Source organism: Rhea americana, unplaced genomic scaffold (assembly GCF_003343005.1).
Source record: "Rhea americana isolate MKP2758 unplaced genomic scaffold, rheAme1 scaffold_109, whole genome shotgun sequence".
Classification (NCBI taxonomy): Eukaryota; Metazoa; Chordata; class Aves; order Rheiformes; family Rheidae; genus Rhea; species Rhea americana.
The window spans coordinates 372,994-387,051 of NW_028185139.1; the positions used below are offsets into that span (position 1 = coordinate 372,994).

A 14,058-nucleotide genomic window follows, 5' to 3' on the forward strand; every position below is an offset into this window, starting at 1 on the left:
GAGTTTGCGGGTGACACGTCGGGGCGGGCGGGCGGGATCTTCCCGAGCCGCTGCTGAGAGGCTTTTTGGTTAATTAGTGTTCAGGTTTAATGGTTCTCGGTTAAGCCTGTCGTGGTGCGAGCGCTCTTCGCTGAGGAGGCTGCGTTAGGACGGAGTAGGGAGCCTCGCTCCCTCGGGAGGGTGCGGTGGTGCCTGCGGCGGGGGAAGAGTTTATCTAGAGGAGGGAGAGAGGTCGTCGGGGCTCCTTCTCCGCCTCTGGAGTGAGAGTTCAGAAAGTAGGAGACTTAAGATTAACAGGAGGCTTCAGACGCTCTTGCTTGAACCGGCGCCGGCTTTAGGTTGCAGGACTCCATCAACGCTTTTTAGTCCTACGCAGCAGCATTTTGCAAGTCTGTTTGGTTGGTTATAGTGACTAACTGCAACTTTTGCGCCGAAGACTTGCGCCCAGGGCTAGCCAAACTGTTGGGTTCCCCAGCACGGATTGGAAGTCTCGAGCGTTGCGGTTGCACCCGTTCAGTATTTCTTCCTAATTTCCTCTTGCAGTGCGTTGCCTCACGTTTTTCTGGGCATGCTCTTTGAGATCTCCAGCACTGTGTGGTTTCATCCAGTTCTTGGAAGTCTTCTTACTTGTCTCATCTGTAGCATATGCTGTTAATGACTTGTCCCTGATCGTTAGTCACTTTTTTGAAACTAAACTTCTGGGCTCACCATGCGACCCAGGCTAACCCTGCTGCTTATGGTGTTTTTAAGCACTTGGACAGCCAACCAACTCAAGTTTGGTTGAAACCTGGAGCTACCAAGGTCTGAACCCAGGAGAGCTTGTTTCTTTGATGGGTGGGTTGCTTCCTGCTTTAGCAAAAGTTTGTCAAGTTTGGAACAAAGATTAGTGCTAATTACTGGAGGAAAAGAGCAAGCATCCAAAGGCAAATATCAGTTGAGACACTGGAATTACTTGCTACGTTTGAAGGAATTACTTGCTACATTTGAAGCACTAGATTTCATCTCAGTGGACAAGCAATTCATGGAGGCACCCTGGATTAAAGATCCTCGCCGAAGGAGCTGGATGAACACCTTGGGGAAAAGGAGACAAGGAATTCTGGAGTTGAAAGTCAACAGTCAGAGAAGGCTAACAATGATGAGTTGCAAAGGATGACAAACTGACCAAGCAAGGTATGGTGGTCTTGATTTGATTGTGTTATGCTCTATTTCTTGTTGTGTGCAGAGGGGTGGCAGTGAGGGGAGGCAGCGTGAGGTGGAGTTGCTGTTGAAGACTTCTCTACACTCAAACTTGCAAATGTGTGGCAGATGCTAACTCTTCTAAACTCAGTTCTTCATGAGATTACCACCTGTTTCTTATCTCCTCTCAGGCTATAGTCCAATGTGCTCCAGAATCGTAGTCCTCTTTGCTTACTATTCCTGGCCCTGTAAATGTAGAAATGAATCTGTCCATCTTGCCATCTTCTTTACTGAACAGCTGGATACTCTAGTTGCTGGAAACTTAAATGGCAAATGAAAACATTAAAGCTAATGGAAAAGCCAAATAGGGTATTTTACTAACTTGTTTAGGTACATGTGGTCATGGCTAGGGTGTTTAATCCTGATGGGCCCCATAAAGTAATGAACATAATTAGCGAGTAAAACTGTCAAAACTGCAGCTTGCTTACTTTGACTGTCGTCTTTGTCATTGAATTGTTCAGAAAACAGAGATGATGCTGCAGCTTTGCAGCCAGTGGACTTGAGACGTTGACCCTTTGCTGTGCTATAGGCCAAGCCTATAGCTAGAGGCCAGAATGTGCAGCTGGTAAAATAGAGAACGTAGTAGCATATGCCAGCAGGGTCAAAGGGCAGAACTGGCCTGGAGGTGAATGTAGTGCCCTGTGGCTTTTTCTGCTAGATTGCCAGAGTAAGCTATTTCAGTCAGAGTCAGATTATCTGAAGCTCATATGCGTCCCATGGTTACTAGAGGAGAGCTTTTTCCTTATGACTCCCAGTTAACTGGGCAGATTTTGATACTTTGTGTCATGTAGTGAAAGCAAGCAACTTACTGAACTCTCCCTTAAAGCCAGTTAGCCTGCAAACAGGGTTGTGATGTTTTCCTGTGTAGTTGGAAATGAGACTTGATGATTTGGAAAGACCTATACTGAAGTAATGTCTTTGATTAGAGTAGCATTTTGATTTAGTGTTGCTACAGTATGTATACTAGGATGGAGTGTTTCCAAGCACTGAGGAGAACTGCCTCCCATGGACTGAATTGTTAAACTTTGTAACTTCGAGTTGGCTTGTAGTATGGAGTCCAAATTACAGCCCCAGAAGCGATTGCTTAAAAGCTAGGTGTTGTTAAACCATTGGAAATACGTGTTTTTCCCAAGGATTCCATGTTTTTATCAAACAACAAAAAACAGAATATATAGTAAGAATAAATCTCTTCCTACATCAATGAATTCTTAGGAAAGTATGCCTTGTCTTTCATTAGATATGGGCCTTAACAATAGGCTCTGTAATGCACTGTGTTTGCATGGAACAGCTGCATTCACAAAAAGCAGTGGTTGTACCATTCAGATCATAATGTAATCCCTTCTCTTCCGATTCTCCTTCAGATGCTGTCAAGATAGACTCCAGTGCACTCAATTAGGAAGAAAATGATGTGTACTCTGAGATGTTTCTCTGCCTGGTCACTGTTATTTTGAAGCAACAGAAAAGGAGTATTACAGAGATCCTCAGCTGAAAGACAGTAATCTTGATGATGAGGTACAAGAAAAGGAAGTAAGAGTAACACCTGATGTTTGAAATTGTAGTTGCAGAGAAGGACAGAAGGTGAGATGCTGTGCTGAAGACAGAGGATTCAAGATGTACGAAACAACAGAGCTCTTGAGTGGCTGGAGATGGAGATACGTGACTTTTAATACAGCTTGGAAAACATACTTGAAGGGGATGCTTGCATCAATGCCTCTTCCAATCTGGGTGTTCCTTCACTAGTGATTTTATACATGCACATTATTCTGAGCATTTTTTGGATAGTTTTTCCTAAGCATCTTCCCTTGTGGCTTCGTCTTGCTTGTATAAGTTTCGTTTATGCAGTAGGAATTTCTCTGCACACCTATGATTTGCTTCTGCCCTGATATGTTATGGGATCTTAGACCACTTAACGACTAAAAGGGAGAAAAAAGGACTTTCTTACCATACAAATATTCCACTGTTTTGAAGCAGTTGGTGAGCAGTTAACAAGGCGAGGTGTGTAAGGGGTGCTTTCACAATGTGTTGTGGTCAAAATGATTGGATTGAAGTTGATTGACAACTTAAGGGGAGTTTGCTTCTTCAGTTAAGGCAAAAGTGCTTCCAGTTAAGCAGAGTGCTTCCAGATACTCTGTATATTCTGTAGTCTGTCTTCTGTACCTTTCATGGAGCAAGAGAGACGAGTGTCTTAAGTGACTTCAGAATACTTGGGAAGCCGTGGCTGACTGAAATATTTCTACCTCACTCTTTTAATTAGCTGATTCTTCAAATTGATGACACTCCAATTGCTGCTTGTTACTCAAAATGGCCATAGATGTTCTGAGCACTGCTTTWCTGCAGATGCAGGCCATCCTTAGCTTCTGGTGGTTTTGGATTTGCTGTACTTCTGATGGCTGTGGAGAATAATGTTAAAGCACTCCTACAGTTAAARTCTTATTGTAAGTATTTTCACTTGTCGACTGCTGCTGCGTAGTACTGCTGCCCTGATATACAAGAAATGCTAGCTAAAATCAGAATCTTGCAGCCTCAATGAATTTCTTCTGAAGTATGGATCTAAGACATCTGTATTTGTTTTACTCAGTTTTTAACTGGTCAAGGTAACAAAAAATTAGGTAACAACACAAGGCAGGATTGCCATGTATCATCACAATTCTACCAAAAATAATACTAAAAAAATGCAAATTTTATTTAAAATATTTCTTCTTGCAGTGTTTAAGTARCAAACAGTTAGTTGTTGGTACTACTGTAGTCGTTAAAGAAGCGTTAAAACAGACAGTAAAAAAATAAGGGCTGTAATGTTAATGAAGACTTTCAAACTAATTGAAGAAAATTCCTGAAAAAGATTCTACCACGCTACTAAAAATCTGTTGGACAAACTGTATCCGCAAAGGCCTGTTTTTACTACCTTTCTGTATTTAGTATTTTGAAGGCTTAGGAAAATACTTGTAATCAGTGAAATCTTGCCCTGCCTGAAATCCTTTTGGAAGATTCCTTGGTCTGTGATTTGGGAGGGGTGTAAGAGGTGAGGCTTTTTTCCAGCTTGAGATAATGTAATGAAAATAATACTTTTCTTTAAATCTTTTTTCCCCCATCTGGTGGCAGGAGAATATTTGGCATCCCAGTAGGGAGGGAAAGGCAGCTGTGTCTCTTTTTTTCCCTTTTACAATCTATCTCTTCTTTAACTTCTTCTGTTTTATTGTCACAATACTGTGGTAAACGTGACTTTTTGTTTTCTGTAGATACTTTCTTACAAGTACTTCAGTGGCCACCAATAACAGCGGTACCTGTACTCAACAGTGAAGTAGAATTGTTCTTCAGCATACATCATTATTTGATTCATACTTTGATTTTTTGCCAGAATCCCAATAGATGGGTAGTCTTGCCCAGATATGGAAAAGATGATCTCTTTCTAGTATTAGATGCTTCATTTTCATTTTGGTACTCTGTTCTGTAACTCTAGAACAATTTCCTCCTATTATGCACTTTTTTGAAGCTGTTAGAGCTTCTGCTGTTCCTGCTGGGATACAGTTTAGTAGTTGTCTCTCTACAGTCTTCTAGTACGTAGGGTTTTTTGGTATGTTCTGTATTTAGCAGAACAAAAACGGAGAACTGCGAGCCTGATTGCACTTTTAATAATGACTGGGGAGCATTGAGCTTGTATTTGTAGCTTCATGTTCAGCATAAATGAAGCCTGTTTTTTCTTGGAGACAAGGTGACTCTAAGGAAGAGAACTTGAAATTGTTGCTATGGAAGTTTGATTTCATATCAGTCAAATTGTTAAATTTATTTTGTGAGTCTCCCTTTCTTACCTGTTGTCACATCTCTTCTAAGCGCAGAACAAATTGATGTATATCAGTCTAGACCCTATTTTGAATTATTGTATGACCAACCTAGGAATTGTTCTGCAGGACCAGCCAGAGGCTAAATCTCTGTATAAATTGAAGCTCTTTAATCTGCATTCCTTCAGCTGGACCCTGTTTTTGGATTTGGTGTAGGTGCCTGCTGCTTGTGGATGCAAATCTATTGTAGTTTATGATGTAAAGTTTGAAAGGCGTGGTTTGAGAAAGGTTTATATAAATCAGATTGCTGAAGGGTTATAAAATAAGATGGTAAATATGATTTTTTTGTATTTGTATTGCTCATTAAACTTTTTAGTTGGGTTTCATGGACTTTTTCTGACAGCTTGTGAGAAAGCTCGTTACCTAATTTTTAAGCTGTATTTTTTTCTGATAGAAATTACTTCTCATCAAAAAAAAAAAAAAAAAAAAAAGCCCTCAGTGGTCATGCCATAGGACTTTCCTAAAGTACTACAAGTTTACAAGTTTTATTTTTAACCAGACACTGTGCGTCTCTGCTGTTGTTCTTGATCAGAGAATAGAAAGCTGTTCAAGAAATGCTTGCCCTGCTTATCTTTTAATTAAAAAAGATCCCAGGCCTCTCCCTTTTGAAAATTACAAAAAGATTGAGAGGATTGAACATTTAAAAAAAGCAATCAGATAAGTTGAGTGACAACTGGAGCAATAGAGATAAGGATTTCTAGCTGATCTAAATTGCATATGCCCATTAGAATTTGGTGGGGTATTTTGATGTACTAAAGTTTCTGTAAAAGATCTTAAGCTGTTCTTTTAGAAATTTTTTTCTTATCGTAAGACAGACATTTTGGTGTGTGTGTAGGAGGAAAGGAGTGGGTTCTGTCATTATTTAAGGGAGAGGTTAAATGCTTAGATAAGATACTTATCTAAACATCACTACACTTCAGAAGTTGTTAGTCTGTTTCTATCATGTGGATTGTGAATGATCTGGTGGGATTCAAGCCATGCTCCCTCCTTTCAAAGATGATAAAGCAGGGTGGCCCAGTTCTTTTAAATTAAAATCTGAGTTGACTTTTTGAAAAAGATAGACCCCCACCCCTATAATTTGATCTTCTCTTTTTGTAACTGGTCATGTGACAGTCCATGCTAACAGATGTTCTAATTTCTTTTCTTCTCTTACTAAATCTTGTATCTTATCCAGTGTTGCATCATGTCTTAGATTATTAACTTCTTGGGACTTGCTTCGAGTATTCTCACACTCACTGTTTCAATCTCTGTCTGAGCCTTCAGGTACTATTGTAGCTCAGATACTAAAATTACATGGTTCTATGAAAATTGTATACCATGCYATCCTGTAATTTTGCTCATTAGTCTAGTAGTTTTCTTGCTTTCTCGTGTATGACTTTGAAACCTAAATGATACTAAACCTCACTTAAGTAGCATTGCAACTTATTTACTACCTATGTAATATAGACAAACTATGTTAGTAAGCAAATGGTACCACATAATGTTTTTTTCTGACACGGTGGATATTCTACTTGTGCAGAGCTTGCTAGTGCCAGAAGATGATGGCCTTTAAGAAGAATGATGTAATTACCCCCAAACATAAACACTTAGCAAAAATGTTTGGAACTTTTATCTTCTGAACTAGCTTATCTTTGTTGACTCTGTTTTGGCTGACTATGCATAATGTTTCAGGTCACAGCCTGATCCGATTCTTTTGTTTGTTCTTATTCATATAGAATCTGTATTACAGACTGAAAGCAGGTCACAGCCTGATCTGATTCTTTTGTTTGTTCTTATCCATATAGAATCTGTATTACAGACTGAAAGCCTATAATGAGACTGTTTAAGTCTAGAATCTGTCTTCCAAGCAAGGGAGAAAACAGAGCCATTCTTCGTTTTTCACCCTGCTTCACCATGTTTCTGCTGTCTAATTGGCTAAGTAATTCAACACTTTACAATATACTCCAGCATTTTGTATTTTGAAGGGTCAGTGTAATGTTAATTTGTTAAGCTCCACTTGAAAAAAATGGGAAAAGACAGACAGCCTCTTCCGGGCAGCTCATATCAGCTCTGATCTTTGAGAGAATATTTGTTCATGTCTGTAATTTCTGGTGGGGTTAAGATGTTCCAAGACAGTACCTTATTTCAGGCGTCGGTGTTTGAATTATAAATAATGCTTGGGACTGCTGGGCATGGTGTTACTCAGGTACCTCTGAAAGCATACTCTGTAGCTATGTGTAGTGAATTTCTTGGCAAAAATGAAATGAGTGGCATAATCAAAACGCTTTCTTTAGCTAGTCAAATGGAGAGGAGTTCTGTTCTATTTTTGGTCAAGTGCTTTTAAGTTAAAGCCATAAATTTTGGAGATGTTCTTTAAGACCTACTGCGTACAGGTACACAATCTGCAAGTAATTAAACCCATGATCTGGCATATTTAAATCTTCATAGCAGTTATGTGAACACCGGAACTATGCCCAGACATGAAGTTTCCAACCTAATGAGTGCCTTAGCAGGCAAGTGGATTTCTATTTGAGGCTGTTGGGTGTTTGAACTTCATAACAGATTTAATTCTTGTTGTAACTGCAAATAGGAATGAAAACTCAAGTRTGAAATTAAATAATCATGGCAGCAATATTTGAATGTAGGCATGTTTAATATTTGGGTGAGACAGATTGTCGAGTTTTGATTTAAACTGATTGRGTTCTTTTGTTAGTGACTGGGTAAWCTGGAGGCATTTAGAGCTGGGTGCAGTGGAGTGGTAAAATGATGAAACTGAGTCTTGAAATATCTTGCAAAAGTTAGCAGTCAGCTTGCTCTGGCATAATATTTGCCATCAYTGTTTAGGACTGAGGTTAAACTACTAGTCAGTTTAAGCTCTGAAGCATTGTGCATTGCATACCTGAAGTTCAAACTGGTTAAAACTGCCYGATTTGTTAACTATGAGAGTGCAAAGAAAAGCCATGCTGCAGATGTGTTTCAGAAGATAAATAACTATCTAGAAAAATAAACTGGTAACTTGACTCTTTGGGAGGAGCAAGGAGGATTCTGCCTCAACAGATTTATGCCAGTGGGAATTTACAGACACTTCTGACARTAGGTGTAGTTTACATATATGTGGGGACCAAACTTTCAAAGACTCTGAGCTGCCACTTAATGCCAATACAACGTCGTGGTGGTATTTTTCAAAGTGTTTTCTATTCTAGATGCTGGCATCCTTTTAAAAGAAAAAAAAGTGCAGAACAGACTTAAGAAAATTCTAAACCATACTTATTCGTGGGAGCTAATTGAGGATGCATTAAATCATTTGAAGGCAAAATACTGCTGAAATGTGAAGGAACAATCGCTGTTTCTGTAATGCTCTGTCTTTGAAAAAGTTCTGTAGTTGTTTTATGATAGCTTGAGTGGCATACAACAAGATAGAAAAGAGAGAAACCTCTAGTTAAAGCTGATCATAYAAAAGTTGTAAGAGCTAGGGAAAAGACAAATGTATGCAGTGTTTTTTAAACAGTTTTCCTAATTGCCCTGCTGAGCACTATTATTAATTAGTTTTTTTCTTGACATTAAGTATTACTAACAGCAATTTGAGTGCATTTAACTTTTGAGGTTATATTTCTACAAAGTGTAAATTAATGTTTCATTTAAATCTGTCTGGTGTGTCTTAACAGCTGCAGTGCACACAATTTTGGTTGGATTTTTTTTTAACTGAGTTTTGCTCATTCTTTTTGTAAGCACGTGGTTTGGGGAAAAGTGAAATTCAAAGCTTGATTTCTTCTATTTCATATAGGTTCAGGTGCAAGTCCATCCTAAACTTTCCTCTACTGAAGATGCTTTACAGTATGTCGAGGAGTTAATTCTCCAGTTGTTAAATATGTTGTGTCAAGCCCAGCCAAGAAGTTTTCTGGATGTAGAGGTATAGCGAATATTTATTACAAGTCTGATCTGTGTCTTAAGCTTAATCTGAACTATTGTATGAAAGTCTAATTTATTAATCATTTCAAAATGTAAAATGCACAGTATAAGAAAGAAAAACAGTAATTGTGTATCTTTATGTATCAGTTAGCCTTCAGCATAAAATCTGCTTTGATCTGAGTTACTTAATAGCTTTTATTATGTCARTTGAATTTGTTCAATACACAATAAAACTGTCTTTGTGTAAGTATATGATTGAATAATAGATGGTGAGAGTGACTTCTATAGGTAAAACTGACTGATTTCTTTCAAAAGACCTTTTTGCACTTCTGTTGCATTCAAACTATAGCTGCTTAGTCTGAAACTTTATGGTACTTTCTCAGCATGATGTTTTAGGCTGATTTTCTCTCTTTTCTTATTCCCTCCCCCAGCAATTTGAACAAAAATAGTTCAGTCACTTTCTCAGAATCAGTTAAGACTACTTTCCTCTGTATTAAAACCTCTAAGAGTTATTTTTTCAAAGAGGTGCAAACTGTGTCACTTGGAGAAGAAGCCTGAAATTTCAAAGGAGGGGTGTATGTTTTTATTTCCATCTGAGAAGCAACCTAAGCTATAAGCTTATAGCTAAGCTATAAGATCATAGCTAAATCATAAGTTCTAAAATTATTGCTAAGTTATAAGCTATAAGGTCTTGAACATCTTGGTAGCCCTTGCGTTTTGACCACCTATGGAAGACAACTGCCTCATTACAGACTGCATCTGCAGTGTGTATGCTGGTTTTCCAGTAGCTGGGGGCAGTGGCTGTGCCAGCTTAGGTAACAAAACAAGATGCAACTTCCTTAAGGTCTTAAGAAAGCGGTGCTGGTGGCTCCCTGCCAGAGGGGTGCWGGGAACTGAGGAGCAAAGAGGTTGTGGGCAAAGACTTGTGATTACAGTGAAGCTGGAAAGCCAAGAAATAGCTGTTTTTTAACTCATGGATTCATGAATTTCTTCACACTTYTCTTAATTGCTAACCCCTCTAACTGTGTTTCCGTGTCCCCTCTAGTGACTGACCTGTTCTGCGACGTTGTTTCTGGTGTTAGCTTAGGTGACAGAGGTTTGTGAAAGATTCTGTGCAAGTGTTGTGTTTTTTTKGKTTTTTTKKKTTTTTTTTTAACRTTGTTAAGCACAGCATTAAACATAGTGTTATATTAAGAGCCTACGGTTGTGAAGTCAAGCCCTTAGGATGAGAAGTGCAAAAAATTAAAGGCGATCAAGCAACCTCAATTTACCCCCTTTGTGTTTATACATGATGATGCTGTCTTATAATTATATGGTCATACACCCATATTTTCCCCCCAGGACACCTTCATTGTTCAGTCAGCAGGCTGGACGATGCTAAGGGAATGAATCAGTATTGGATAGTGAATTAGAGTTTTGTTTGTAGGATCTCTCTTTTTCTTGAAGTGCAGGTAAAACGGGGGGGAGGGGRGAAGGCTATAGTTTGGAAAGTTAGGTGCCCCTTTTACAGAGCTCAGCTTTTGTAACAGAGATTTTGTTTGCATACCTTGCCTTGTATGAGTTCTTCCTAAGTGACTATTAATTTCATCTTCCTCATTTTATTATTACTCAAATTGGGGTTGTAATTACGAAAGTGAGCACTCGCAACCAAAACAGACAGTGGGAACTGTGGTCTGAAGAAGAAAAAAGTAAAGTTATCCAAGAATTGGATTACTGGTATCTTTAGTTGGACTCCAGGGCTGCAAAAAAACACTTAAGTTTTTGAACCTCCAGAGACCTGCATGCAGTTCCCAGCAGGGAAGCCATTCAGAGCATAGGAGGGTGTAGGTATGTTCAGGCACCCTGTCTGCTGGAAGGAGTAAACTGTGAGGAGAAAATCAGGACAAAGTTCTATTGGGCATATTTGGTCCAATTATAGTCTGTAAAACTGRTTTTTGAAAAACGTGAATGCTTTTGGACATTCTCTTTGTTAACATGTTCATTGCTATCTTCAGAATGGTTTCTGTGTGAGTAATATACAATTTGGACAACATACYGATCAGTGAAGGTAAAGCAGAAAATGCATAGCATCTCATTCAGTGACCAGTATCTGTTCTATACAGGGAATCAAGTGCTATGATAGCATGTAGTCATGTAATGTATGTAGTCGTGTAATGTAAATGCTGAATTATCAGGCATTTTCACAAAGGGAACAAAATGCACCTGCAAGGGGAGCTTAATTCTGTCATTTCTTCTATTTTGAGCAATAGATTTTTCTGTGTTAATGATAATCTGGTACTCAAACTATTGACTTCACAGATAAGCTTTAACAGTTGAAATATTAACGTTATCTTGCATTCTGTTAAGTAATGGAAAGCACTTTCTTAATGTAGTAATATAGCTAAACTCATTCGTAAACTTAACCTTTAGTGCTGTCTTCTCTTTAAGGATCGTGTTCAAAAAAGCTTTCCCCATCCTATTGATAAATGGGCAATAGCTGATGCCCAATCTGCTATTGAGAAGAGAAAACGAAGAAATCCATTATCTCTCCCAGTAGAAAAAATTCATCCTTTATTAAAGGTAAGCAGTCATATAATTTTGCTTTCAGAATATAACCAAAAGTCATCACCTTTGCTTCATGTAACGTGTATGCTGTCTGAAATGCGAATAAAAAGGAGTAAATACAGGCAGTCTGTAGTTTAGTGTTACATAATTTCATTTTCAGTGTTTGCAGTTTAGTGAATAGTACATATTTTTTCATTTAGACATTTATGACTATTTCTAGAAATTTCTTGATTGTTTTCTTGAAGTCACATATATGAAAAAAGAATAATCGTATTTGTAGCAAGTGAGTGCTTAGCTTTGTTTATCCAATAGAGAATTAACGCATTTCAAAGAGAGAGGTTTGGGGATAATTTTTGTCTATTGTTGYCTCCACATTTAATAGTGGACTAGGATCTGTGATGATGCTGTTTCCCCTTAGGCCTACAGACTACTGTACTTGTATTACTAAAATAGACTGTAGATATGTAGCGAATGTTTATTGAGTATGGTATTATACTTTTGATCTTTTAATTGTATACTATGATATATGATCAACTGAATAACTGTGGAGCACTTGTTTTTTTTCCCTTTCAGGAAGTTCTAGGCTACAAAATTGACCACCAAGTATCTGTTTACATAGTGGCAGTATTAGAATACATTTCTGCAGACATCTTAAAATTGGTTGGGAATTATGTGCGGAATATAAGGCATTATGAGATTACAAAACAAGATATTAAAGTGGCAATGTGTGCTGATAAGGTAAGCATGACTTGTTTCTTATGTTAGCAGAAGAAAAGGTTTAATTAAGTCTTGAAAGGGTAGTGTTTATTCCTTATTGTGTACACGGAATGTTGCACATTTAAAATAAAAATGTGTTTCACTAAAATATGGTTCCAGGAATATAGCAAAGCTACCAAAAAGTTAAATGAGTTTATAGAGTTGTTCTTTGTGCTGGTTGATAGTCCAGTGTCTCTTCTTTTGAACTCTTCACTCCTCTAATCCTAGCAGTGTGTGGATGCTTTAAAAGTTGTTGTGAAGCAACATTAACTTCAAAATTTAACATTCCTAAGTTGTGATGGTGGAAACTTATTTCATAGCTCGAAAAAAAAGAAAGCTAAGCTTAAGCATGGGCCTTTTCCCAAAATAAATAAAGCTGTCTTGCTTGTGTTTAAAAACAACAAAAAAAGTTTTAATGGTCTAATAATTGAAAGAAAAGAAAGAAAAAAGTACATCAGCCTAATTCTCCTTAGGAGTCCATATTTTCATCTGCAAGTAGTCTTTTCTGTAGCTTCRCAGAGGAGTCACTAGTTTTAGACAGGAGTTGCTTTTCCCCAGTGATGCACCGGTGCTAGAAAGGCTCCCTTGGCTCTTTCAGGTGCTTGTACACTCCATCTTCTATGGCCACCTCATCAGTACCTCAAATTTTCCATCATTTCAAAAACAAAGCTTGAAGTAAGACATCCTTCCTCCCCGCCCCCTCCCTTTGAGGGAGGGAAATTCAGAGTCTCTAATCTTGCTGAAGTCTAGGAATTTTGAGACTTACTGCCTCTTTTCAGTGCTTGGTCTTGGTCCGTCTTAATCAGTGTCTTTTAGTTGGACTTGTCTCTGTATTTCAGTAAGTGTCTTTTCATCCTTGCTTCCCCTGCCCAGTCTCACTTTCTTTATCTTAATAGAGGGGAGGGTAAAGGAAGGTATCTTCTGAGATCTTGAAGTGCAAAGTAATTCTCAATTGTGGCAGTTGTCTTGGTCACTCTTGAACCTGCCTGGGTCATTGGAGAAAAGCATTTGTATGATTGTCATGATAACAGGGACAATGCTGATGCAGTGTGGTTCTTTCCCTCCTAGGTGAAGCTAGGAAAAAGCAGTTAGCAGAAGAGTCATGATGAAGTTGATTTAGGAACTTCCATCACAAGAAGCACTCTTATATTAGAGGAAGTCTTAATACATACGCAGCAGAGACCTTCAAAAGGTTCTGAAGGAAAGAGCAAGTGTGTATTAGGTTCCTACCTCCAGCATACTTTGGTTTTTATTTCCTGAAACAGAGCCACCAAAGCATTTTGCATGGTCTCATATGTCTGTTTTCTCTAAAGCACTTCTGCACTTTTTTGTGCCATCCTTTCCTCTGAAAAAATTTGACATGTCTGCAAAAACCAAGATACTGCAATGCAAGCTATTTTTCTTCCACTATCTGCTCATTCTTCTGAATGGGGGACAGACTAAATCATATACTTGGGATATAGTTACTTTGATTACGTTCTGTGGATTTCATAGGAGCTGGATGTGCCTTATGATTACAGCCTGGAATCTTCTAGCTCAAGTATACCCTAGGACTGTGTCCATGAAATAATTATAAGCAGTGGAGCCTCCTCGAATACCTGTGTTACTCCATCTAATTACCCACAGCAGTGCGCTGGTAATATCCCACTTTCTAGAATTAGTTAGGATTCTGCCTATAATCTGAATTCCATGTAAATTCAATGGCTTTAAAAGATGATTCATCTTCTGTTCTTAGGGTATGTCTTCCAGAAGTCAGTCTTAATGCAAAATGTCCATTGTTCTACTTCCACAGATGTTT

At 38.4% G+C, this 14,058-nt stretch overlaps 1 protein-coding gene across 1 annotated transcript in view; it reads left to right on the forward strand.

Annotated features, from left to right (window-relative positions):
* Positions 1-1,021: 1,021 nt before the first annotated feature.
* SOS1 (SOS Ras/Rac guanine nucleotide exchange factor 1) overlaps positions 1,022-14,058 on the forward strand; it is a 52,410-nt gene continuing 39,373 nt past the window's right edge. Inside the window, exons 1-5 of the mRNA XM_085311096.1 lie at positions 1,022-1,115; positions 2,657-2,748; positions 8,836-8,961; positions 11,388-11,519; positions 12,078-12,242. Of these exons, the coding sequence (XP_085167222.1) occupies positions 1,022-1,115; positions 2,657-2,748; positions 8,836-8,961; positions 11,388-11,519; positions 12,078-12,242 (609 nt within the window). The remainder of the gene's footprint in view (positions 1,116-2,656; positions 2,749-8,835; positions 8,962-11,387; positions 11,520-12,077; positions 12,243-14,058) is intronic.